Source organism: Chaetodon trifascialis, chromosome 15 (genome assembly GCF_039877785.1).
Source record: "Chaetodon trifascialis isolate fChaTrf1 chromosome 15, fChaTrf1.hap1, whole genome shotgun sequence".
Lineage (NCBI taxonomy): Eukaryota > Metazoa > Chordata > Actinopteri > Chaetodontiformes > Chaetodontidae > Chaetodon > Chaetodon trifascialis.
In genome coordinates, this window is record NC_092070.1 from 20,194,272 (window position 1) to 20,221,926 (window position 27,655).

Below are 27,655 nucleotides of genomic sequence, written 5' to 3' on the forward strand. Positions count from 1 at the left end.
TTCAATGAAAGATCGTTACTGTCTTATTTGAAATGATTGTACACGTATGAGATATAGAGTGTTCACCGGTCATAGTACATCGTCCTTTCGGTTTGGTAGCTGACTTAAAGTTAAAAGACAGTTGATGGTTAAGAGTATTTTTAAAATATATCTACAGTGCCCTCTGGTGGGCACAGTGTATAACTATATCGTAATATAACGTTTTATTTTTAAAGACTTAACCGGAACAAAAAGAACATGCTATTCCGTCTGACTTGACTACTGGGATTTCAATTGTAACACCTGACTGTGACCACTAGAGGGCAAGAAACTCTTAACTACAAATACAGCACTGGCGCAATGACGACACAAAGGCATATGTTCAGGTGCAGATTAGCATGATCATATCAAGAATTACACTCTAAACAACATAAAAATCAATATAAAAATTACCTTACTGCAGAAATTTGCAGATGTTTATGCATGTCACAATTAAAGCACAAATGCAGAACATAAAACTACTCAGCTCCCTCCAAATCCGGTCCCTTTAATAAATTAACATGTTGTCTTATATGATTATTCCTATTTACGTGATATGCTTTTATTTATTTTTCCATTCTGAATGATGTAGTAACGAACTTCTTTTGTATTGAGGCACAATAGAGCACTCTGGTAAATATCTAGGAACACATTGAAAATAAAAAAGTTCATATAACAACAACAACGTCAACAACAATAATAATTTAGCTTTCAAATTGTTGACATACATGTAGTTACGCATTGTGACCGCTGGAGGGCATTGAATTTTCATGATCAGACAGCATCAGCCTAATGAATGTCAAGTCTGAAATAATAGCATACTAAGACTTCCGGCTTTGAAGACGTTCAAAATAAAAAAAATTAAATAACGGTAGACAGCAAACTCAAACTAGAGGAGTGTCTACATTGGGGTATTCGTGTGATTTTCGTTTAGAGAAGAGAGGAATTGATGTCGCCAGGATTTTTCTTCTTTGAATGTGTCGTTTAGCCTACCTTATGACTCGACTCACTCCGATACAGTAGGTGGCGGTATAGACCTTTAATGCCGGTTTGCATATCCGTCAATAATTATAAGAAGAAGTCCGCTTGAGCGTCACATCAGCACCAAGCGGGAAGGAGCGGGCTTGTGGAGAGGCGGTTTGAGCAGCTGACTACTTTCTTCTATTATTTAGCTAGCAAGCAGCTAGCGGGCTAGCTAAATAAGGACCAACTGAAAAGCCTGAACATGCCGCGGGAAATTATAACGCTTCAGCTTGGACAGTGTGGAAATCAAAGTACGTGAAAGACGAAGTCAGTGTTGACAGTGCTGTCCCTGTGCTCATACGGAACCATTAAAACGATAGCCAACATCAAGTTAGCTAGCTAAGATGGTCTGTCAAGCTTACTGCTGTGCTACGACGTTAGCTAAGTGCTAGTATCAAATCTAGTTAAAATACAACAAACAGCGACAGGTTTGGCTATCTTAGCAGACTTGTAACTAATGTGGTCCCAACATAGCGTATGCAACCTAATACAAATTACCGTTAGCTAACGTTACATGTGTACTGTCATTCGGATAACGCTGCTGTTTATCGTAGTTGACGTGTTTACTGTTTGTTTAATAACACTGAGCTTGTAATGTCACACACGGCTGATTAACCTGACCTAACGTTCACGTTTTGCTCACCCGCTCCTCTCTGTTTGCAGTCGGTTTTGAGTTTTGGAAGCAGCTGTGTGCAGAGCATGGCATCAGCCCAGAGGGGATTGTAGAGGAGTTTGCCACTGAAGGGACCGACAGAAAGGATGTGTTCTTCTATCAGGTAACTGACTGCTTCACTTCACCAGCTCTCACTCCATGAGCTGCAAAAGGCGAATATTTGCAGCACATTATATTTACAATGCATGTTCAGGCTCTATCGGGTGATGCTTGTGTGTGGCTGAAGTGCAACAACATTATCTGCCACTAGGTGGAGTGGTTGTAGCGTAAACTGGAGTAGCTCAGACCCTGCATCAACCCCCTCTTATCCTTAAATCTCCACAGGCTGATGACGAGCACTACATCCCCCGGGCAGTGCTCCTGGATCTGGAGCCCAGGGTGATCCACTCCATCCTCAACTCTCCTTACGCAAACCTGTACAACCCAGAGAACATCTACCTCTCTGAGCACGGTGGGGGCGCTGGGAACAACTGGGCCAGCGGATACTCGCAGGTGATCACAGGAAATTGGTTTCTTTAACCCTGTGCCTTTAATACAAATTAAAGGAAAATAAATAATCCATCTAAAATTCTGCTCCTCTAGGGCAAAAAAATCCAAGAAGACATCTTTGACATCATTGACCGGGAGGCAGATGGCAGCGACAGTCTGGAGGCAAGTGTGTCATTTATCACATACCGACTGTCCCTGGGGCTGGGAGTGATCGGGGCTGTGGCCAAGTGGAATTTTAAAAACAGATTTAAAAGTAATGTGATATTGCTGTGTGTAGAAATATTACACAGCGTAATCAACCTACCCTCACACACTGCTCAAGAGCGGCTCGCAACTGGAGCCTGAACCTCAGACATGCAAGAAAATGTCATTAGCTGTTTGAAGTTAAAGTCAGATTACATCTAAATTACAAGACAACAGGCCCCTGGACACGGATACATTAAAGCCCCTCACTCATCCCACATAGGAGCCAGATTGAGACTGGAAGAGACACTAAACGACCATACTTTGTCTTTTTGTGGTTATTTTGTGTATCTTTTTGATGTCTTTGTGTCTCATAGTCGTTTTGGGTCTCTTTGTGGTCTTTTTGTGGTTGGTCTGTCTCTTTGTGATCTTCTGGGTCTCTTGGTGTGTTTTTTGTGCCTCTTTCAGTGACATAATACAGGCGAAGCTCAGGTGGCCCCCCGAGCCTGTGCCGTTAGACCCAGTCAGTAATCATCCACAGTGAATACTATCAGGGAATACTTTGATTGTGCTCCTGTGTGACTTTCAGTCAGGCTCTTGAGTCTTTGTTGTGGTAAAAAGCATCCAGAAATGAGTGACTTGATTGGGCCAGTGTCTGTCATCTTAAGACTAGCAAAGCCCCAGCCGTGCTTCACTATTATTTTTAGCCTCCTTTTTTTTCAGTGAACTTTCTTCAGCTACCAGCCTCCCATGAAATAACACTCGCATTTCCCCTCTAAGGTCTGCAATTTCTGTAACTCATTCACATTATGACCCCACATTATTATTTAGTGTGTGCACTCATGTGTGCGTTGGATAGGAAGGTGGGCCGAGCTGCCGTGAGCATGTGTATGTTGGCAGGGTGTGGCGTGTAGAACGTCTGGTGATAATAGCCGGGCGAGCGTAGAAGGCAGGTATTACAGGGCTGTCTTGGGGGGTGAGGGAGCCTATTTGTGAGGTGGGGCTGCAATCCCATTTATATAACTGCCTAGGAAGAGAGGCATTTGCTCACCCACACACATCCAGCTTTCTGCATCAGTAGAGTTTACAGTAAGCTTTTTACACACGTGGCACACGCTGCAGCTCTAAATTAGAGCTTCGTGGAATAAGTAACCCTTTGTCTTTGCAGGGATTTGTCCTGTGTCACTCCATCGCTGGGGGGACGGGCTCGGGACTGGGATCCTATCTGCTGGAGAAGCTCAATGACAGGTCCACAAACACACATGCAGCTCGTTGGGATCTTTTTGCTTTGCCAAACATTTTCAATCAACGGTTGTCGTGTGAGTAAAATGCGCCGTCCTTTTTCTGATCTCCAGGTACCCGAAGAAGCTGGTGCAGACTTACTCGGTTTTCCCAAACCAGGATGAGATGAGTGACGTGGTCGTTCAGCCGTACAACTCGCTGCTCACGCTGAAGAGGCTCACCCAGAACGCCGACTGCGTGGTGAGCTGCAGCACTCGTGAACGCATGTTGATTCATCGCATGGCTCGCTTTGCTTCAGCCGTGGCTCTAAATAACCTCACAAGATGGCATGAAAACGACCCCGCTGGTAACCGTGGCCCGCGTACAAACCCGAGTCAAAATACAACATGGCAGCTAAACTTTTCCACTATCAATGAGCTGGAAACAAAATCATTTTTACTAAAAAAGCTCCATAAAACTGTGCCGTGATGTCAGACTGTTAAACGCATTTGGCCTTGTGTGCTCTGACGTAAATGCAGGGGTCAGAACGAAGCAAGTAAATGCTAGTACACAAGTCAAACTGTGTTCAGACATCAAAGACACGTGGAACTCGTACATGAATAAAATTTGATTAAGTCTCGCAGGCCTGTTACACCCTGCGCTCGCAGTGCCGTGACAAACTGGGTTTTGTCAACAGACCTCCACACTGCGCTGGCCCGGCTGTGGCTGCACTTAATGTTGTTTTTGAGCAATTAAAGGAAACTCGTAATCACAAATATGAAGACAGAAATTGTTACTTCTCCCCCGAAGTGTGCGGTTTGGAAATGGGACCGCCCAGTTGTCGCTTGTTTTAAATGAACCGATATCATGCGTTACGCTTTGAAAGTCATCTTTATCCTCAACACTTTGGCCTAAGTAGTTGTCACGCTGTCGGCTCTTTTGTCGGAAATCTCACTTTTTAGGCCGCGTCAGTGCTTGTGTAGCCGACTAATAAAGAAGCAAACTGCAGCGCCAGCATCGAGGCATTGCAAATCGAACTTAATAAACCTCTGTCTTAAATTGGTGATTGTATTAGTCTGAGATGCTCTGACAGTCTAATGGTGTTTCCTCTATAATACCTACTTCCTCCAGGATCTTGCACAAGGCCCTCATGTTGATTAAATTAGCCAGAGGGCTAATAGAATCTGCCCAAGAACTGGTGCCCCTGTTGCAGCTGTACAGTGTGTCTTTTATGTTCAGCCCTCCTAACAACAGCACACTGTGCTGCTCCTTAAGAGGTTCCTTGACTGCGTCATGACTCCGATGCCCTCACACTCTTCCTGTGTATTGACTTTCGCTGTGTTGTCATGCTCGAGGAAACCTCTTTTCTGTTTTCTCTTTATTTGTCTAATGATGTCTGCGTGTGTGTTGTTTATCAGGTGGTGTTGGATAACACGGCTCTAAATCGCATCGCCACGGACAGGCTGCATATCCAGAACCCCTCGTTCTCCCAGATCAATCAGCTGGTGAGTGAGAGGCATCACTCAGTTGAAGGCTCTAACTCCTCCTGTTGTTTTCTCAGCTCGTCAGTCAGCAGGTTTTAGCTGACTGTACTCCTGCGGGGCCAAACGTCGAGACAGACGGTGCGAGACACGCGTCGCTTGCTACGAAAATTACAAGATTCACAAACGAGTTTGGCCAGTCAGTTGCACGTCAAACTGGATTTCAGTTTTCTTAGGAGTTACGCAAGGTTGCAAACACGAAACGGTGTGTCATCTGGCTTGACAGGAGCCACACTTAGAGATTTTTGATTTAGGAATTTATACGCAAGACTAATGAAAGACCTGCGCCGCGTGTAAGGCTGTCGTAATTATGCTAAATACAGGTCTCATACAGCCAGAGTCTGTCAGTGTTAGCTAGGTGGAGAGCAGGCGTCCAGTTTAATAATCAGCACAAAGCAGAAAGCTCTGCACACCAATTCACGTCCTGCTGTTTGTATTTCTTGACGACATGGTAGCCTGACAGCTGGCGAGCCAGCGTTGAATCTTTTCAGTCGAGCACTGTTGTTACAACTCCCGTAACCAGATAATACTTTGTCAACAAACAGCAGCGCAGTGTGCAGTCTTTTTTCCACGGTTAAATTCACTTCACACTCATGTGACAGCTGTCATTGGTCCCATAAATTGTGACATGAATAGTTACATTATTTGTGCACCTGACTTAGGACGGCTAATGTTGCTAGCTCTCAAAAAGTTGCTTTTAAAGGAAACTTTTCGTGCATGTTGTAATAAAAGTTTTCATAATGATTGTACACATCGTGCAAAATCAAAAACACTCATAAATAGGATGGAAATCTGTCTAACATAAAGCTCTGCGTCTAACTGAACCTTCGTGCACGCAGGTTTCCACCATCATGTCTGCCAGCACGACCACTCTGCGCTACCCCGGCTACATGAACAACGACCTTATTGGCCTGATTGCGTCCCTCATCCCCACCCCCCGCCTCCACTTCCTCATGACTGGATACACACCGCTTACCACGGACCAGTCGGTGAGTTCAGACCGGTGGATGAAATAAAGTGAAAATGAGGGACGTTTCAGTCAATCTGCTCAGGCGAAGCAGCGCAGCTTGTTTTCATGTTCACCCAGCGTCAGTGGATTTAAGTCTTCTTCACGTTAAGTGTCCCCAAAATGTTGACTTTGAATCAGTAAACGCACTGTGTCTCAGGTTGCTAGCGTGAGGAAAACCACAGTGCTGGATGTGATGAGGAGGCTTCTGCAACCCAAGAACGTGATGGTGTCGACGGGAAGGGAGAGGCAGCCGAGCCACTGCTACATCGCCATCCTCAACATCATCCAGGGAGAGGTCGACCCCACGCAGGTGCGAGTGCAGAGCATCTTTCTGCTTACCAATTGTCCCGTCATGTTAAGTGAGTATTCAAACTTGTCTCGACTGACGCTGCTGTAGGTGCACAAAAGCCTCCAAAGGATCCGGGAGCGTAAACTTGCCAGCTTCATCCCCTGGGGTCCCGCCAGCATCCAGGTGGCTTTGTCCAGGAAGTCCCCGTACCTGCCCTCGGCCCACAGAGTCAGCGGCCTGATGATGGCCAACCACACCAGTATCTCCTCTGTAAGTGCTCCTCTCCGAGTGTCGCCTCAGCCTGCTCAGTTACATCCTCCTCCAGTCTGTGTTTATACAGCAGAGACCTGTGTCTGTTTGTTCCGAGTCAATATTTGAGGATATGCATTATCCGAAAGTGGAGCGCAGCAGCAGTTTGAGGGAAAGTCCACAAAAATTAGGTTTTGAGTCATCAGCATCCCAAATGGTACAATTCTTTGAAACCGTGGATGATATTTTTTTCCGCCTTCTGCTGGTAATAGAACATGAGCTGTGATGTTGAGGGAAAATCCTCATGAAATGACTTAATCTGATAATCTTCTCAGACAGTCATATTTCAATACCCAAGTCGAGCTTTTTTTCTTATTATTCAGGTGTTGAATTTAAGTGGAAATTAGTCATCTGAAGAAGTGAAGTCATAGATTTCAGTTTCCTTTCTCATAACTTAGAAATTGAAACAGACTGTGCAAGTTTCAGGTTCTTATTCTGAGAGTCACATTTAGTTTTGACGTCCCCCTCTGTCGCCGCCCCACAGCTGTTCGAGCGGACGTGCCGGCAGTACGACAAGCTGCGTAAGCGCGAAGCCTTCCTGGAGCAGTTCCGCAAAGAGGACATATTCAAGGACAACTTTGACGAGCTGGACAACTCTCGCGAAGTGGTCCAGCAGCTGGTAGACGAGTACAGCGCAGCCACGCGGCCCGACTATATTTCCTGGGGAACGCAGGAACAGTGACCGGACTTTTTGTCTCATGTCTCACCTTCAGACCAGTCAGCATTCATGCTTAAGTAGTTGATTCTAATCCAATTTATGTCCCCTGTTTCAAAATACTTTCTCCTACATACAGGTGCTCCAAAACTGACCGTTATTTGGCTATAGCTGCTTCTCTAAAAAAAATATTTATTGGCTTGTTATAGCATGTAATAGTAGTGTTTGTGCCTCAGAGCTGAAAAGAGACTGAAGGACGAGTGTTAATGCCCACTGTTATATTAACCAAAAGGTAAAATGACAGTGTTTTCCTGGTCTGTGTCACATCTTGGAGATTAAATACAGCAATCCTTACCTAATAGTCCAGTGAAGTGAAAGTAAGAGCACTTCCTGCAGGGCTGTGCAGAAAGCATCAATAAGTCTTGTACAAAGCGATCTATAAATGTCGGTTAAGAGTTGTTTTTTTCCGTTCTCCTACACTCAGCTTTCCCCCTCTGTAGCCTATTTTTTCAGCAGTTGAAGACAACCTGTTGCCTTGTTTTGGTCTATTTTTATACTGAGTACAGTACTTCAGTTGTTGTGCAGTTGATTTACAGTAAAATCATCCGCCGCCTACGACGTGATGGCCTTGAATAATGGAAGGAGGACTGACGGCGTGTTGCATGATGGTTAATGCAGGCTCTCAGATCCCAGACATTTCTGACGTGGTGCTTTTTACTGTCTGCCACACGTCGCGTCTTTGTTTCCACTTGACATAGCCAGCAAGAACGTTGAGTTGAAGTTGGGCTTGAGCCAAAAATGATGTCAAAATACCTGCCGTAGACGCTGCATTGACATTTTAACAGCACTACAGAAAGTACCTGTTTGCACAGACGACATCTCGTTTTAACATCTCTATGCCTGTAAATATCCTTTAAAGAATGGCTGCTTCTCTGTGTTGTCTCAAAGGAATATACTGTTTCTTGTTGCTTTGCTTGTTGGACCTGTTTCAAATGATGAATAAACACATTTTCTATTATTGTGTATTTTGATATCTGAAGGTACACTCGGTAGGTTTTATATAAAGGCCGTTTAACTTCCCATTTGTCAAACCCTTCTCCAAAATGATAAAACACCCATTTTTTTTTCTCACCTGCAGCTTCTGTGTCCTGGTGGCCGTTCATCTAACTCGGTTAAGGCTCATTACCGCAGGGGAACGTAAAGGCACTTAGCAACGCTTGCTCAACCAGCTATTGTTTTTAACCAGAAAAGCTTCGGGGGAGGTCAGGCTCTCAGCTCTGCTGCTGGCGCCAAACTTCAGACTTTTATAAAATGTGCCTGGTTGAAAACAATAGTCTTAGACGGCTTCACTAGTCGAGACACAAGAAAGCCCATTTTCTGATAATGAAACAAAGGAAACGAGCTCTGAGGCTGGACGACGTCTAAATATGGTAAAATGGTGCTGTTTTTATTAATTACATACAGTATTTATAGTCTTTATTGCACTTCCAAGTTAGTTAAAAACAAACAATAGTGCAATTAACTATACACACATTACATAAAAAGGTACCATGCAGCATACAAACAAGCTTAATACAAAGCAACATCATCCGCGGTTTGATTTTTTTTTTTCTTTTCATACATGTAGCTCGGAGCTGCCTGCAGCTGCAGTAGAAAAAGCAACGACCTGCTTCTGAGCAGGAGACGGGGCTGACTGTGCAATGACTCGTCAAGGCCTTTCATGGTGAGAGGATTTAAGTCTTGAGGCTGGTTATTGCATGGGGTTGTGCAGCAGACAGTACTCTAAACGTATATTTACAAAGCCTACCTATGGTCTCGGACTCCTAAAAGGTCTACTACATTAACATAAGGTGTACAACCGGATGTCTTCATATTTGTCTGACATTCAAGTTTTAAGAAAAATGGGTAAATGTGACAACAGTCAAATATAAATCTGGGGTTCTGTCTGCTTTGGGATAATTTCTTCTTATAAAAGCTTATTAAAAAAAAACAAAACACATCTTTGGTCCATGCTCAAACCCATGACTTGGCAAAACTTTGGCTTCACAAGAAAAGTCAAACAGTGGACACAATGGAGGAGCTACACAGGATTTACACGTGAACTGCTTTAAGGTGCAGAACCAAAAGCATTTACGGCTTCTGGTTCACCTTGTATCAAAACACATCTGGGTCTGCATTTAAGACATAGAGAACAGTAAAAAAAAAACAAAGTTTGCATAAATAATACTACAAAAACATCCATGGCCTGATTAAAAGGGTTTCTGTTTAAACAGCAGGGGACAGATTGGGATCTGCATGGCAAACATGGTGTCTCTTCTTAAATGATACAGACTGGGGAGGTTTGTGTGAACTCCGAGTTTCTTTAGACACGCACACATTACGAAAATAACAATAATTAAACGGAGAAGCACCTGTTATTTTCAGCAGAGTAGAGCTGCATTAGGGTGATAACTGACATAAGCGAAATTATCTAAATCAGTCAAGTGTTAACCAAGTTTCGTGTCAAGGATTACAGCCAAGACAAGCAGCACAACAAAGGACGCATGAGAGCATTTGGTGGAAACATTGTAGAAACAGCTCCAAAATCCTTTGGTTTATGTGAAACACAATTAACTCAGATCCTGAATGTCATCCAGGAAATGGTTTTCTTGATCGTGCATGCACGCGCACGCACGCACGCACGCACGCACGCACCCGCCCGCCCGCCCACACACACACACACACACACACACACACACACACACACGCACACACACACACAGATAATCCCATAGTAAGAGTCTATATGGCAGCCGAAGTGACTTAGATCCAGAGTTCAACATCTGTTTCCAGTTCCAAGTTCACATGGCTCACTGCGTCAACAGTTCCAGGTAATGCAAGCCTGGCGGGGGACCTTATCAAAACTGACTGTCTCTGGTGAACATGTCAGCATAAGGGCACATGAGCGAGGGAGTGTGTGTGCATGAGTGTGAGTGTGTGTGTGAGAAAGAGAGAGACAATGACAGGGGTGTGTGTGTATGTGTGTCACTGAATGTTCTCAACACTATTCCAGCAGTGCTTGAGGGACGGCTGCCTTCTAGGAAAGGCAGCACAAATATGGCACACTTAGAGAGAGAAGTGAGTCATACCTTCACGAGGGGAGTACCACAGCTTATTGTTAGCATAAGTCCGAACTCTTTTGATGCTATCTCTCCCTGATGCAGCTCACACCGATGTCTCACATTGTCGAGGGGGCGGGGTGAGGGGTTGGGCTGAGGTGGGGGCTGCTGCCATGTAGGGTAACAGAGGTGGTTGCGTGACAGGATGGGGTGGAGGGTGTGTGACAGCTCATCAGCAACCGCATTGGTTTCTGTGGGTTTCTGGCCTCACTTGCAAAACAGAACCCCTTCCCTTCCCGTCCCCTCCCCTCCCCACCCCGCCTCCCTCCTCCTTCGGCCAGCTCCTTCAGCTGGAAAGCTCAGCAAGGGTTTATTTTCACGGATGGGGAGTGAAAACAGCGCTCTCTTTGTTTTGGCTGCCGTGCCGTTCCCAGTGGAGGAGGCGTGGTGTCCTGAGGACCGGGGCTGGGCCTCGCAGGGGCCACGTGGAGGAGGGCGGTGGGGGCTGGGGGTGTCTGGGTGAGGGTCCCACTCAAACGGGGTGCGAGGGCAGCTCCAGGAGGGTGGGCGTCAGCGTGGAGGCCAGGTGATGGAATCCCACCTCTGTGCTTTCTGCTTTGGTGATGTCTGCATCTTCCCCTTTCCCTCGCTGGCGACGGATGGCACTGAAATACGCATTCATCAGCTGCATGATCTCAGTCAGCTGTGACAGAGAGAGAGAGAGAGAGAGAGAGAGAGAGAGAGAGAGAGAGAGAGAGAGAGAGAGAGAGAGAGAGAGAGAGAGAGAGAGAAAGGTCAGATTGGTGGCAGTCTTAGTGTCTGTCTGGCACTGTCACAGGAGGGTGGAGAGGGATGATGTCATTCAGCTGCTAGAAAAACTGGATCCTCCAGAAGCCGAGGATGATGCTGTTTGGCAGATTCTGGAGACACGCACACACACACGCCTCGATCAGAAAAAGAGGCCTTACATGTGTGTGGATATTTCATCACTTTGACATATTTTGCTCAGCAGCTGTTGCAGAAAAAAGGGAGGGCGCTGCGGAGGAGTTCACTCGTTCATCTGTCTCTCCGTTACCCCGACCTTGGTGGACATGACCACCAAACCGCCGCGAGCCACCATGACCATTACCCTTACTCTAGTGCTGCTAATGCTTGCTGAAACAGGTTGTTTGAGAACACTGACTACAGAGCTCCAACCTGCACCTACTCTTCAACTTTAACTGTAACCCTTGAATCAGCAGCTAATCTCGCCCTAACCCTTAACTCCAGGCCTAACCCATAATCACCCCCTGCAAAACGCTCTCCTTATTTTGCTGCCCAGCAGCTCAAAGCCCTGCATGTTCATGTCAGAGCAATATGAGGCCTTAAGTTCATAAAAGAAGGAGCCTTTCTGGGTTGTACTTCAATTCGCCTGTGCGTCCAATAAATAAATAAAAGCCACTTTTGTGCCCCGTGAGAGATCACAGAGGGATTTTTTGTTCCGTGTGGGAAGATGCAAGCAAATCTACCCAGTGAAAGGCAAGATTTGTTCTCTGCTGACAAAAAAAATGTCTGTTTGGAAGAACATCCATGTTTCTGAGAAACGTTGCCTAATATTTTAATCTAACCACTGCAATAAAACTCACCCCCAGTTGCCATTTAATGCCAGGAAGTTAGGCTTTTGGTGGTTAGCATCGGTTGGAGAGCAGGGGCAGGTTGTGTGCTCTCTATTTAGACCAAATTAATGAGTGTTTTTAAAGTGGGTCAGAGAGCTGGAGGGAGGGGGGTATCATGAGCAGACAGCGTGCTTCTTTCACTTACTCTGCAGAACACTGCATGGTGATAAGGCCTCTTGGCCCTGCGCTGCACACCACTGAATCCTGACTACAGTGGAGATAGACGGTGTCTGAGCTCGGAGGAGAAACAGCTCCAGTAATGAGAGAGTTTACTTCCTTTCACCCTCAGCCTGTAGATGCTAACCACGCTAACCACTGTACCTTGGTGGTTTCAAACAGCAGATCCCGATCCCCAGCTGTGATCTTGAAGGTGTTGCTGTCAGATACTCCGTAGGAACAGATCTGGCCATACGGGAAGGACTCCAGGGCCTCTGCCTCTCCCTGCCGATACAGAGACACGGATGTGGCAGCTACACCCAACCACAACTTCTGGGAAAAACTTCCTGTTGAACTCTGGAGGGAGGAAGAGGCAAGCAGATGTCAGAACAGCTCACAGTTGCCCCTTGAATCCAAATGACTTAAGCAGTGAGGTGCAAGCCTTTAAGTCTAACAACAAAACTAAAGGGTGAGCTCACAATACTCACAATGTAAAAGTCCACTTCATAAAGAGTGCATCCAAAGCCCGACCACTGGCGTGCAATTGTGAGGTAGGCAGCCATACTGTCCCTGCGGCTGTAGCCGGCCAGACCTTTCCAACGCTCCAAGATGGATCCCATGACAGCCGCCGCCTCCTCCTTCAGCCGGCTCCGCAGACGCATGTCCTGCTCCACCTTTTGCTTGTGCGCTGCTGTAGCTGTGTGGCTCCACAGCGTCCCCGCCAGGAGGCCTGAGGGGAAGCGCTGCGTCGCGGGGCAGCCCTGGGCTGCCACCTGACAGGGAGGGAGGGCTTGGGGTGCAGAGAGGGCCATGAGGACTCGGGCTTCTAGCATGTGACCTGGGAAAAGCTCATCCAGAGGCGGGCAGGGGGCATGCGTGCTGAAGTCACCCATCAGACACTGAAGCCTCAGTGCAGCTAAGGCCTGCAGGTCCTCTTCACAGGCTGGCAGCTGGCCACGCACCACCATCTCATGGCACTGCAGCGCAAAGGCCAAATCCAGGACAAACGGGGAGAGACCGAACAGGAGGAAACGAAGGTACAATTTGTCAGCAACAGCCTCATTCCTGCCATCAATCCCTTCTACCCCACCCTGTTTTATTTTGTCCCATAACTCTTTTATGGGAGTCCTCAGGAAAAATGTTCTAATGAAGCCAGGGCTGGCTGCCTTTTGCCCCCTCTGCACTGCAGCCAGTGCTCTTAGTCATGCTTTTTATGCACTGTGTTTTATTGCAATCACTGCATGTAAGACATTAATGATTGCTGAGTAAAAACAATAATCCAATGAAATACGAGGAATGAATCACCGCAGGACAATGAATTATATCTTATTATCGGCACTGAAATGGCCACTCATACCAAAGACACTCTCAAAGGAGGACTCTGCCCTTTGAGAAGCTATGTTCTGCCCCATTACCTGCTCAAAGAGGAGAAGATACTCAATGCTGTCCACTGATATGCTGTCAGCATCCAACAGGCAGTAGAGCTTGAAACACAGCCTCCATTGGGATTTCGATTCTGAGTCTCTGGTGGAAAAGCTGCACAGAAGAGGCACAGAAAGGGTTAGAAAGCTGGGACGGAGAGCAAAGATAATAATATACGAATGGTACAGCATGAATCTTAAGCCTAGATGTTAAAATGTTACGAGCTATGGCCTCCTCAGTGTGTCATATTGTCGTCTGGTGACTTGGCAGTTTGCTGAGTTTCATGTTTACCCTGTCACTCAGCACTGTGAGGACATGGACGCCCACACTTGTTAAAAGAAACACAGATCTCTTTTATTCAAGCCGGATGCCTTATCGTTTCATTCTAGACTTGTACAACCAAATGACATCAGCCTCACCTTGGTTGGCGTTGCTGACAGAAATAGTGACACAAGTCCAGTTTCCCAGCAGGGTGTCATGTTCGACCAACGAGACCAGACAAGGTCACTGGTTATCAAGGTTACTGGATAACGTTCAGCATGGGAGTCGAGCTAGTGAAGATAAATATACGATCTGCCGCTCTGCTCACATTCATCTAACGAGTGACAAATAGCTCAGATTCCTGCCAGACTTAGACGAGGTGTTGATAGTGCGTCTGCCTGCTTGCTTTTATTGTGTCTGACTTCCTCGTGGTGTCTGTCTGCTCTGTTTTACAGGGCGAAGACTGACATTTACTTTTCAAACCTGGTCAAGATGTCGGCGATCAGAGCGCTGCCCGCCACCGGCTGCTCCCACAGTGCATTCTGCTCGAACAGTGCAAACGTGTTTTTGCTCTCTTGTAGGCTGAGCTTCTCCTGCATCCTTCGAACCACCTGGCGAGGGGAAAGGGGACGTGGGTTGAAAAGGCAGACGGACGCACAAACAGTTGAGGGAAAATTCTGTGATCATCACGGCTTAGCAATGTCAGTAGGCTCCAGATTTAGGTTAGAACAGGAACATGTGACGAGCTGAGAGATTGAAAAAGTTGTGCTACGAAGCACAAATGAGCCCAAACCTCATTGGCTGTAGTGTGTGAGCTGATGTAGAGCTGGCAGGATCCGGGGCCAGGATAGTGCACCGTGCACAGCATCTCCTGTCGGCTCATCAGCATCTGGATCTCCTCCCAGGATGGCACGCACTCCCGACACTTGGTTTTCTCCAGAGCCTCGCTGATGAATGACGCATAGTTATCCATCTCAGACTCAGGGCTCTGGCTCTGGATCCTGCAAGAAAGAGTGAGAGTGAGAGTGAGGTGGGCGGATACGCGACGAGTGTGCGTGCGTGCGTGTGCAAGCACAATTAGAATCGCTGTGTATCTGCCAGCAAAATGAAAATGTTCAATACGTAAAAGGGAGAAGTTGTTAATGCTCCTGATGTTAACAGTGACTCAAAGTCTGAAAAGTGTTATGTTATGATTATGGACTTTGCGTCACCCTTTTGATTCAACCAGGGTCTTTATTTTCATTGGGCTGGCAATGCTCGAAAGTCAATGAGGCGAGGAATGACAAATGTTCTCACTTTAGCTCTTAGGGACTTAAAAGGCTCAACATCCCTCAATCCTTCAAAGAAAAGGAAAACGGCAAAGAAAACATGTTTGACTTTGGGTAGCGCACGAAACAGGAAAAGGTGTTTCCGCTCCTGTGAATCGGGGTGACCTGCCACTTCCTCCCAGCGGAGTGTCCAGGAGTGGTAGGTGAGTGTGTGTGTGCTGTTGTTCTAGAAGGGGGGGGGGGGGGGCACAAAGGCAGCAGACAACGCTCCAACTGGAGCCTCAAGTCTCACACACTTCACACGGCGGAGTGTGAGAGGTGTGAAATACAACCTGATGGAGTTATGAGCTCAGCCCTGTGTAAACACAGAGGGAAAAATAGGAAGGAAACAATTATACTGAGATGTTCGTCCCAAAATACACAAAAGAGAGGACAGAGAGAGGCGAACAAGAGGGCCTCAAACATTCTGCCAGACGGAGAGAGGCCCTCTCATTCCCTCCGATGTCTCGCTCTCTCATAACTATATGGCCACAGGGTGGGATTTGTCCTGCTGAAACATAATTAGGAATGTTCCACTGAGTCTGTGTGATCCGTCCTATACTCTCCTCTCTTCACCCCTCTCTGCTCTTTCCTCCTTCGTTGCCCCCTCCTCCTGCTCTGCTGCTGCTTTCTTTCTCCTGGCCTATTCTCTCTGACAGCAGACATTCCCCGGGGGTTTCTCAGGGCACTGGGGGAGTGGAGGAGGGTTTCTGGGCCCACTGCCCAGCTCCAGTCTTAGCTCTGCCCAGCTGCAGCCTCAGCACTGATCCACAGAGTGAGAGAGTGCGTGAGAGTGGCGGCGAGACATATCAAAACACACAGCCAGCGAGTTCCACAGCGTTATTATGAATCGCCGTTGCATGCAACTGTTCCATTAGCTGGGGGTGATTCCCAGCACAGACATATAGATAGAAAACTGTAGCGGTTTGATGGCACTGCGTTAGAGAGAAAATCTAGAGCAGGAGATTAGCACTGCTAATAACTTAGATTAGCATGCTTGACAGAGGGGCTAATTCAGACCTGCAAATCCAGCTTTAAAACACTGGATCTGTCTGGGGGAACACGCTAACAATGTGAAGGCATATCACGCTACTATATCTAAACTGGTGGTCAACGGTGCTGGCGCCTGCTTTCTGTCTAGACCCGATGTTGTCCCTGCTACTGCACGCACTACTGGTTCACCTTCACCTTCCAGCATTCAACCTGTTCTCCCTCACACGCTGCCTCATAACCGACACCTGACGCCTGGTCTGATGCTCCATCCACTCTTATGGGACTGAGATGGCATTATCATCAATATAAAATAGACACTGCAATATTACTGACAATCATGGTTTTGTATTACCATAAACTGTTAACATAGATTTGCTGTGTTTTCCGCCATCTTCCATGAGTCATGTTTCCCATTGGGACAAATTAGAGCGAGCAGAAACAAGTTAAAAAAAAAAAAAAAAAAAAGTTTTTTCCATTTGTAATTACAAGTAGGAGATGTTGTAAACAGCTTTCTTCAGTTTGCAGGATTTATTTTTGCAAAAGTCAATATGAATAATCTAACCTAATTTTCTAATTTGTGCCCAGTATTTGACTTTAATCACTACTCAGAAACATTCATTTAAACGGTATCACTTCTTCAACCCTTCGTGTGCAACTCACCTCTTGAGGTGGAATCGCAGGTACTTGAGCACGGTGGGCCCAGGCAGGAAGGTGCAGCTCATGCAGGTGAGAAGCTGCCAGTAACGGAGGTGTGCGGCGGTGTACGGGGCAGGCGTGTAGCTGGTCTGCTTGACGAGCTGGCAGTAGACCTCGTCGCGGAGGGGCCGTAGGTCCAAGCAGGTCTGCAGCACGCCCTGGATGATGGGAACCGGCTCCCGCGCCGACTCCAGCTGCTGCAGGCAGTTGAAGAGCTTCACGGCCTCCTCACGCACCGAGCCGTAGCCTTTCCCGCTGTGGTCTGAACGAAGGAGGAGCAGTGCAATATTGCATTATAATTTTATATTCTTTCTGTTTTCAGGATCACCTGTAGGAAGCTAAGATTTTCTTATGTAAGCTGACATTTAAACTGTAATCCAAAAATACATTCGATACATTGTTCTTACTGTCTTTTTTTTAGCTCTTTGTTCCCCTGTTTGCACTTGCTTTAATAACAGCCAAGCCAAGAAAGGTCCTTCTTTTAGTGACCTGTTGCATTGTGCTAAATGCTGCCTCTGAGCAATTCAAACAGCAGAGCAATCACGGAGATTACACTGCTCCTTTCCAATTAGCAATAAAGCCCTGCAACAGTAGTTACAGAAAACGGTCGTGAACTGTACATGCACACAGGCTTGGGTGGTCACTTTCGTTAGATAGCACAGCGTACATCATCAGGAATATTATGTACAAGCTTCAAGAAGAAAGACTCAGCCATCAGCACTGATCTGCACATGATAGTTTAAAATGATCTGAATTTCAAGCACTTTATAGCCTATACAAATTAGGTTTACCATTATTATTATTTTTACCTGCAACTTGTGACGTGTACATGTTAACTACTTACATGTGTGCTCCAGGCTGCCGTAGGGGAAGGGCAGCAGAGGAGCATACAGGGGACCCTGGGTGTACTTCAGGATGGGATTGTGCTGGTAGATGTGCTCCACGACCTCCGGGTGGAACTTATTCTCCTAAAGAGCACAAGTGGAAAAAAACCCCCCAAAACAATTGTGATGATAACATCAGCAGACACAGTAAAGAGTGAACTTTCATGTGTCTTCAATAAGTCTGCAGCCGACTTGGAAGCAAGTCATAGAGAGGTTGATTGAGTGTGTCTGTTTGCCTGTCAGGGGTGACCGGGGTCGATTTGACCAGGGTCATTATTCAGTTCTGGCAACTTTCAAAGCAGCGGGAAGGTCAAGTGATGACCCAGCAAAGCACACAAGCATGACTGACACGTTATATTTTATCCACTGGTGTCAATGAGTTTAGTGTGCGAGTGTTTGTGTCTTTCGCTGCCTATGTGCAAAGATGCCTTCCAGCCGTACAGATGGCTTCCATGCTACTGCCCTCCAGCACCTGTTGCTCATTAGTAACGTTGCCACTGCTCTGGCTCTCTCTTGCCTCTGCAACCCCCCCCCCCCCCCCCGCCCCAAACCAGCCACCCCCTCTGGCTACAAGACAAGCCCGCTTTCACCCCTCCTTAGTGGGGCAAAGTTGACACATTCTTCTGAAGTGTTTGGTGCACACTGGTGACAGGCTTGTCTGTTTGAAATGTGGCAATGAGATGCTGCTCTGTGGACCATGTGCAGCAGGATGCAGCACAACATCCAGCATCCATAGCATTCACTCGCTTCACATACAGGGTTAGGCCTGCAGACTGTCTCTCACTCCCTTTGGTCTTCCCCTAACACATGCAGTAGTTTAACGTTTTGGAGAATACTCTTTTTCTTTCTTGCCAAAAGCCAGATGAGTGATGACTGTGATGACTAACGCCACTCTCGAGTCAGCATGGTAGATATGAAGCTAGTCTGCAGCCGGCGAACTTATCTTAACGCTACCACAAAGACTGGAAACAGGGAAACAGCTTGCCTGGCTCTATCCAAAGGTCACAATATCTGCCTACCAGACATTCAAAGCTCACTAATTAAAAAAAAACAGAAAAACAACAATTTGCTATTTAACAGAGGTTATGTACAAGACTTTTTCTTGGCTAACTTCCTGGAGTCTCTGCTGGTTGCCTTGCAAACTGGTCTTGGCCAAGAAATAAACTCCTATAAAATGGTGAGTTGTCATTTTTACATTTCATTTGTCTACAGATTAAACAAACACAAGCAGTTACAGAAAAAAACAGGATTTTAGCTAGATTATCTGAACCGCTTTGTTTGGACATAAAACTAAAACTGAGTGCACCTGAAATATCATTAATAATCCCAAAGAGCACAAAAAAAAACTGCGTTTGCACAGCTACTTGAAGTATAGTAGGTCAGAATTGAGCCAGGAGGTGTTATGGATGTTTACAATGGACATTTAAGTAATGATTTTACAATTTGCTTTCATTTTCCCTTCAGAATAAGTTTGAGTTGTAAGATTGTCTGATTGCTTGTGCTAACTTGGTACACACAGTGTTATTACAGACAGGAATGATAATCTGATCCGAGGGGTAATAAACCGGAATTATCTGTAATGTGTGGCAGATTTGAGATACAGCAGTTCACCCATCTAATCTGTTCTTCAGATCTTCCCTCCTTTTTTCTCTCTTTCACACATGGCCTCTGGTTGTAGGTCCAAGGCTACAGCTGCAATCCCCGCTCTCCCTTGTGTCTGCGGCTGGAACATGAATCTATGCTTTAAAGATAAGCGAGCTGGCCTGTTCACACAAAGCCTCCTCTGTTCATTCTCTCTTTGATTTTTGCAGCGGCAGTCCTAATCTCACACTCGAGAGGGAAAACACCTCGCCTGTTGGAGAAAGTGTGCCCGTGTGCAAAGGTGAGGAAAACAGAAAGCAAAAAGACAGAGGAGGAGTGCGAGAGAGAAAAACTGAGAACGAGTCTTGAAGAGGAAAAAGCGAAATAATGACTGTGGACTACTTTAAAAGCAGGCCCCCTCTGTTCCTCCAGAATATACACTTGGCCCCTCCTGGTGAAGCAGACAGGGGCAGACGGAGGCCAGCAGATTAACCACTTTCTTTGAGATTAGAGACTCTCGTTGGGAGATTACAGACACAGGAGGCCAGGCAAAGGACTGCTTATCTGTCTCTGCTGCTTCACACCAAGCCCTCCTCCACCCCCTCTGCCAAAACTGCCCCTCTCGTCACCCCAGGGGCAGACTGATGCAAGGCGAGTCATCTGTCTGCTCAATGAGATTCCAGCACGCTGTGCTCTCTAGCAACCCCTGGTCTAAAAATATGGCTGTCCCTTATAAATGCACTTCGGTCTCCTTCCACATGAGAAGGTGAAGCAAAAGGCATCCTTTCAAAATCCAATCCAAATTTTCAGAGTACTCAGCAACTGGAAATATCTTCATCTTGGAATTACCTTTTTCAGGGGGGCGACAGCAACTGCGTGTATATGATTTTGAGTGTGTGTTGTGTGACCCACCTCAATGTCTCGAATCAGGAGCTGTGTTGGCGTTTCCACTGGTGCTTTGGTATCAATGATCTTCTGGATGGCACATGCCCAGTGCACAGCCTCGTTGAAGTGCTTGGTGTACAGCTTGTAGCAGTGCTTTCGCCCGTACACTGTGATGCTCCAGTAGCCTGAGAGAAACACACAAAAGACCACTTTAAATGACTGACACTTGAAATTCAAACTGTGCCTCATATGACAGTGTAATTGAAGCAAATAGGGAAGAGAGGAGTGAAATGCTCTCCGCACGGGACACCCTGCATATCTGGCGTGACTCTCCCTCCGTGACTTCCTCTCTCGGTTTCACTGAGGATCAAAGGTCAGCCTAAGAGGAACCACGCCAAAACCAAACAAGAACACTCATTCTGCAGATGAGTTAGGACACAAGTGCTAAACCTCTCAGTGAGTCTCCTCTTGGACGACCTGCAATAAAAGTGAAAAAAAGGCGTGCTTCCTCCTTGCGCAGAGGAAGTATTAGACGTACCCCAGGCGGCCTGGCCTGATCTGCAGCCCTGTGGCTGTTATCAGGCTTTCCTGCTACGTGACTTGGCACCACATCCTTCTTTGTTTAGGCTCTTGATGAAGTGCAAACCCAAAAATTAAGAGGTTTTACGACTGAGATTATGATACGGCGGTACTGCCATTGTCCACTTTGAAACTGTTAGGTTCCATTATGTTAACTCTGCTCTAAAGATTCAATGATGTCAAAGGTTAAGCCCTTAAAAAGGAACTAAAATTTCATGGTAACAACCAGAAAAAACACAGAGGAAGTAAATATTTCATTCAAACTCTTATGTGACATACTTCTGAGAGGCTTGAGAGCAGCACAAAGTCAGTTCAGTAGTGAAACAGCCAATAGAGCCTATGACAAAGCTGCTGTTGAAAACGCACTTCTGTCCAGAAAAGTCCCCTGACATATTGAGTTAGTGAGAACCATGTTTGGGTTCATACAATGGTTTGGATATTGTAAGTGGTTTGGTGAAGTCACCAGGACATAATTGCCTCCATTGGTGGACAGACAGACAGACAGATGTAGACAGAGGGCAATATGTCTGAGTAATAGACAGACTTGAAAAGGACAAGTCATCCCTGTGTCTCTTCCTAAGGCTTTTGTTTTCTTTCATCCCACAAAGCGAAGGGAGATGCCCCTGCTGATTACTCAAATGTGAGGTTTCTCGACCAACCTTGAGCAGTTCTGGACCAAACACAGCCGGGGCTTCCCAAACTTACTCAGAATTACAGCACTCATGGGAAGGGAAAGGGACCACAAGACGTCACTTGCATATCAAAAAACCCAGAATAACTTCTGAGGAATTTTACAAAATGTCTATGATCACTACACCGCATAGGGAATTTACACAGGTCTTACTGGACCCGGCAGAGATTACGGGCCAGTGTACATAAGCATGAGTCAGCTATGCATCAGGCCGTCTGTGTGCCCCTCACCCGTCTCCTTATATGTCTGCTTGTCTGGCCAGATGACGGAGCAGAGGTTGGTGAGGACCAGCGTGCCCAGTCTGCGGGCTCCTTTCTCTTGTCCGCTGTAGTAGTCGAGGGAGTCCTGGCTCAGCACAAACCAGTACCGACGCTGCTTGATCCAGTTGCCTCGCACCTCCCGCAACAGCCACCCTTTAAATCAGATACACACACGCGTTATATGACAACTCAACTTCAAAATGAAATAACTGAGTTAGTCAAACAACAGAAAGTTAATTTACAACTATTTTGATAACAGATTTTATAGTTCAAGTATTCTTTAAAGCAACAATAGCCAACATTTAATGGCTCAAATGTTAATGTCTGCTGCTTTTTCTTCTCTTAAATTATGATAAACCAAATATTTTTAGATTTTGGACTGTTGATTGGATAAAACCAGACGTCTGAACATGTCACCTTTGGTTGACACACATATATTTCTGCAGCTGGGCACTGAAATGTTTTGATACTCATGCCAAGACCCCAGTTTTGTTATTGACACCAAAAAATACTTTATTTTGAGAAATATACTTTTTATTTCATCAAGTACGTTGTCATGAAAAATGGAAATGTGTTTTAATTGGACGTTACCTGTACTTAGTTTCTTATTTTATGCTATCAGAGCTACACACTGAGACAAGCTTTTCACTGGGAAGGTCTGGACGGTAGGTGGGCCAGTCATGGAGCTGGTGCTGCCCCACCATGTCTTCACTAAGAATAATCCCCAAGGCATGTAATTGTCCATAAAGTTTGCTGCAGTCTGTATGTGACTGCCTCGTTGGGGTAAATACTAGGGGATAAAAATACAGCCAGCTAATGGCATAGGCATTAAAGCCTGCATGCAGCCAACATAATTACCACTTTAGAGGTTGACAGAGTGAGAAAAGGGGGAGGGAGAGAGAGACAGAGAGAGAGAGCCAGAGAGATGTACTGGAACAGTGTGACAGAGACACAAAGACAGTAAAGTAGACATGCCTTCAGCCAGCTCACAGACATGCCCATTGGTCTTGCCAGGCCTGGCTCTACTATGCAAGACGGTTGTGTTCCCAAAGTCCTGAGGGTTTGGAAAGACTGCAATAGTGCAGATCCACTGTTGCCAAACTGCACTGAACTTCTTCACTCCCCTCAGCTATGTATGCAAATTGTTCCTAATAAATATTTAACCTCAAAACAGATAAATAAAGTAGTTTGGCAGAGTTCTGTACAGATGCCGCCTGGAGAGAAACAGACAGGAGGATCGACGAGTCCTTGCAGGGGGTCACAGGTCAACCAGAGGGCTGATGGAGAGGCTGGCAGAGGGCTCTAACGGGCCACCTGGACTGATACTTGGCGGGGTGGTACCATCTGCACAGCTATACGCTGGCAGTATGCCGCTTGTGAGGAAGCTTGTGCATGCATTTTTGAGATTGGTTTTAAAGGAACAATTAGGCAATGTACCTTCAGCCTCCTACCCTGTGAAAACGGCAATGACGCCACACCAGCATCACAACTTCCTCTGCGGTTAGCAAGCTGCGTGCCACCTGTTAACCAGCGCTCATTTCGCCGGCATCTTTCTCCGTTGTGCTCTCACTCTCTTCCAGTGTACTTTCATCTCCCTGTTTTTGTCCTTCCCTCAAAGTGGTTTTCTCAGGCAGTACAAAGCTTCCACTGCCTCACTTCTATTCCAAAATAAAAATAAAGAGAGAGGAGGGGGGCGAGGGCTCAGCCTCTCAGGCTATGTTTCCTGTTTGAGAATGCTTCTTTATGATATAAGTGGCAGGTCTGAACCCGCCATAAACCCACCCAATATAGCCCAAAGCAAAAACCCTGGAGGTACTTAACACCACATCAGAGGGGCCAGCATCAAAACCCAACGTGAAACGGATAAATAAAAACCATGAGGTAAGTTGGGCTGAGCTTGCTGACAGACTGGATGTAGGACGGGGATGCAGACAAGCTGACTGGGACATGGAGGGAAGGGCATGCCTGCTACCTTGATGCCTGTCACAGACACGGGACGCCCCGCAGATGCTGCTCCTTCTGGGAATTTCAAACAGAGCGATACGGACAGGCAAAAAAGGGAGAGACAGAGGGTCCCGGGACCCTCTGTATACCCCTCCCATGGTCCCCCATCTGGATCCCATCTCTGTGGCCTGCTAATGTCTCCCCTGGGGGCCACGGCTCACCCTTAATTTGTTTCATTTGTGACCCTTGACCCCCGAGGCCCCACCCCCTCAAACACAGATTGAGCAAACAATTTCTCACTGTGCATTTCCGCCTCTTTCCTGCAAGCCTGCTGTCACTTTCTGAGTACTGAATGTTTGTTCCACAAATTCTAAAAAAAATATAATTGCAAATTACAAAAAAAATTGTTTCATGCACAAATCTGAAAAATTATTCCGCATTTGAACAAAGTGAATGGACTTGCAAAATGAAAAAGCACTTTAAAAGGATGAGAGATTGGCAGATATTAACTATAAACTGGACCTGAACTTTGCATTTATGCACAATAAAACTCACAAATAAACTTTTTCTCCCTTTTGAATCAGAGTATGAGAAGCCCTGCATCATGTGAGTGGCAGCTCATTTTAACTGTACATCAACAAACGCGCATCAGTCAACATCGCTTTCTGTCACCACTCCATGGGTATTACGATTCATCCTTCCATCATCAGTCTACATGATGATGGTGGCCTATTTTAGATACTGGGGCAACATTAACCTCAGATAGCCCCAGGATGTCCTGCTGAAAAACAAACAAAAATAGAGAACAAGGAGAAAGGCCCTGATGGAGGAACTATTGAAAACATATACTTGTGTAACACAGAGAGAAATGAGAGGGATTATCAAATGCTCTGAGGTGTCCAGCTGTGGTGGAAGCTGTAATAGTGGGGTCGGTTGAAGGACGGGGGCCTGCTGCAAAAGCTAAAATCCCAATCAATGGCCCAAGGAAAGTAGCTGTCCTCTGTTTTGGAGGGAAGCTCTTCTCCTCCGACAGCGAGACAGGGACAGAGAGGGGACAGCAGTGAGGGAGGGGCACTAGCCAAGGGCGCATAGTAACTGCTGTCAGAATTAGGCAATCTGACTGCCGCCATTCCAAACAGGACGTAACTTATCCAAGTGCTGGCATTTTACTGCTCTCTTTCAGTAGCAGGCCAAGAAGGGGGGAAAAAAAGGAAAAAAATATCACAGAAATATCTTATGAGATCATTCCTCAAAAGCATCACACACCAAAGACGGCGCTCCTGATGCCAGCAGCTATCCTCACATGAACACGCAGAGCGGGGGGGAGTGGGAGCAGCTGTGGGCCACATGTGGTCAGAGACGGGTTGGCTACGGGGCGATAGCACAGCATGGAGCTGCGACAGTACTTATTAGGAGACAATTAGGGTAATGAAATATATGCAGCTCTTAATGAGGTGAACAGCAGCAACCTAAGCCTGCAAGGACCTCAGTTAATAACTCAAAGACAAAGTAGGGCTGCAACTAAACTTTATTTTTACTGATGTTTTTTTCATTAATCTATTAAATGTTTAGTCTGTAAAATGTCAGTGCTTAAATTGCATGTTTTGTCCAATCAACAGTCCAAAATGCAAAGGTATTCAATTTGCATTGATGACAAAAAGGGAGCAAATTCATGCATCAAAGAAGGCGAGTCAGTGACTGGATCAGCATTTTGCTTAAAATCAAAATTTCGGACTAATTGATTGATGCTGATGCATCAACAGCCAAAGCAGGTTGATGCATTCAGTCGCAGGTAGACCAGAGAAACGGTGGTGTTGTGCTGGGAGTCCGGCTCACCTTTGACCAGCAGTTCAGGCTCTTCCTCCAGGCCCATCTTATTCTTCTCGATGATCAGGCTCTTCATCTCTTCAGACGCCTCCGAGACAGTGTGCCTGTGTGGAGGAGCAGAAAGAGAATGTAACCAAATAACTCCGCTTCCCTCTCAGCCCCAGTCTTCCCCTGACGGCTCCCTCCCATTGGATAGCTAATTGGCCAAGAGACACACAGTTGGCTGTGAACCCCCCATGTGACACTGTGCCAACTACAAGTCTCTCTGATACTCTTCGGTGGGGTTCACACAGGGGGGACTGGAAGAAGTGCCACGAATATCTGTCCGCCCGCGTTCTCCTGCTTTCCCTCCCTAGCAGCACGCAAGCACACAAACACACACTGATGCATACCACGCCACTGTGGACAGCTCGTCTCTCTTTTATCACTTTGGCTGCCGAGCCGAGCGAGCGACTGAAAATAAACGTGACAGAGCGACGCCGGCCTGACTCCCAGCCAGCCGGCTCATGCCGGTCAGAGGAAGGCAGAAGGTTCAAGAGGTCACAACCTTGGATAGTTAAAACCAGAAACATCAAAAACATCTGTAAATCTGCTGGACCGCTGCTCCGTCTTTAATGCCTCACGATCGTGTTTGCAGCTACCTCCACATACAGGACGCTTCAACATCTGCTCAGGCTACGTTGTGGTCAAATCCAGACTTTGTTATCTTAGGCCAAGGCCCATTTCCAGTCTATTAGATTGCTTAGAGGTTTTATCTCTCCTCATTTATTTATCTATCTAATTACTTGTTTATTTTCTCTATTTCCTCTGTCTAACTGGCATGTGAGGTACAAGTGACAAACCCCTCCTTCCTTCCTGTCCTCCTCCTCCTGGGATTACTGCTCAGGAAATGAATCAAGCCCTCCCTCCCAGGGATCTTTGGCCTCTAGTTACCTCCTCCTTCGCCAGCGGATTTATGTCCGTATTGATCTGATAATTCTGGAGGGTTCCTCCTCACGGAAGGCAGCAATCATCAATGAGTCTGGATATAGCCTTGTCTGCATTGACTCAGCTTTCATGATTGCAAAAGCCACTTCCTTTCTTTCTGTGTGCGCTGACCTGATACTGTCTTTACCATTGTTTATCAGGTTGACCTCTGTGAGATTACTCTCAAACAGTGCCTATTATGCTTGCATGCATACAATGTGTTTCCTTTATGAAATGCATCTGCAGTTGTAGATCTTTACTGAGCGGCATTAGACTCTAATTTAAGATCGTTTTCAGATGCAGCGAAACTTTATATTGTGGGCCAATTTTTCCGTATGTGTGTGTGAACTGGTTCACGGCATCATCAGAAAGCAGAAGCGAGATCAGGATCCTGTCACATTATACTAGTGAGGCCGTATAACTAAGCTGTCTCGCCTGCTACAGCAGCAGCCTTCGGGGACCTCTGACAGTCCCTGCATGCACAGACCCCACTTATAGGTATTAAAATAAACACAGAAATGTGACGACGTCTCTTATTTGAGGTTGTTAATAACTCCCGCTACGTAACGGAGACATGCACGCAGACAGGCAGAGTTAGTCTATATGTAGCCCAGATGAGCGAGGGATTAGATTTGTATGGGGGAGTGTTTATGTTCAATACCTTTACTGCTGTTGCCTGTGATGGGCTTGCATCCAAAATATCAACAGCAATAAAAGAATCCTTACACTTAAATTTTTAAATCTCAATTTAGCATACACTGATATTATAGCTGGGCTAATTTTGAATTCCTCAACTTATAAACAACCGCTAACAAAACAGCTGCTATCTATTGTTTAATGTGCAGAGTCATCTGATCGAGTCATCTGGTTGTTGTCTTTTTTTTTTTTTAACTGTTGTTTTTATATTGATCCCGAGATGACCAGTGACCACTTTGTGAAAGCGAATGGGGATCCAAAGATCCTGCTGCAGGACTTCAACCCATACAAAAGGTACAAAAGGTCGAATATCTTGCAGGAATATTCTTGGAGTTCAAAATCAA

General features: G+C 46.2%; 2 protein-coding genes across 3 annotated transcripts in view; one reads left to right on the forward strand and one right to left on the reverse strand.

Moving 5' to 3' along the window:
• Window positions 1–1,090: 1,090 nt before the first annotated feature.
• tubg1 (tubulin, gamma 1) lies at window positions 1,091–8,435 on the forward strand. The gene is made up of 11 exons (XM_070980947.1): window positions 1,091–1,292; window positions 1,705–1,817; window positions 2,039–2,206; window positions 2,297–2,365; window positions 3,555–3,634; window positions 3,742–3,868; window positions 5,026–5,112; window positions 5,988–6,137; window positions 6,315–6,467; window positions 6,555–6,716; window positions 7,240–8,435. Exons 1-11 carry the CDS (start codon window positions 1,244–1,246, stop codon window positions 7,435–7,437), a joined length of 1,356 nt encoding a protein of 451 aa, XP_070837048.1. The 5' UTR covers window positions 1,091–1,243; the 3' UTR covers window positions 7,438–8,435.
• A 401-nt stretch (window positions 8,436–8,836) lies between these two features.
• Window positions 8,837–27,655, reverse strand: part of plekhh3 (pleckstrin homology, MyTH4 and FERM domain containing H3) — a 31,912-nt gene continuing 13,093 nt past the window's right edge. Inside the window, exons 3-13 of one of the 2 annotated variants that reach the window (XM_070982053.1) lie at window positions 25,659–25,753; window positions 21,849–22,031; window positions 20,376–20,533; window positions 17,843–17,966; window positions 16,963–17,260; window positions 14,796–15,003; window positions 14,486–14,613; window positions 13,735–13,855; window positions 12,808–13,296; window positions 12,485–12,676; window positions 8,837–11,211 (exon numbers count right to left, since the gene is read on the reverse strand). In XM_070982053.1, coding sequence (XP_070838154.1) covers window positions 11,041–11,211; window positions 12,485–12,676; window positions 12,808–13,296; window positions 13,735–13,855; window positions 14,486–14,613; window positions 14,796–15,003; window positions 16,963–17,260; window positions 17,843–17,966; window positions 20,376–20,533; window positions 21,849–22,031; window positions 25,659–25,753 — 2,167 coding nt within the window. In that variant the 3' untranslated portion in view covers window positions 8,837–11,040. Of the gene's footprint in view, window positions 11,212–12,484; window positions 12,677–12,807; window positions 13,297–13,734; window positions 13,856–14,476; window positions 14,614–14,795; window positions 15,004–16,962; window positions 17,261–17,842; window positions 17,967–20,375; window positions 20,534–21,848; window positions 22,032–25,658; window positions 25,754–27,655 lie in introns of both variants that reach the window. The other variant, XM_070982052.1, reaches the window with a different exon arrangement.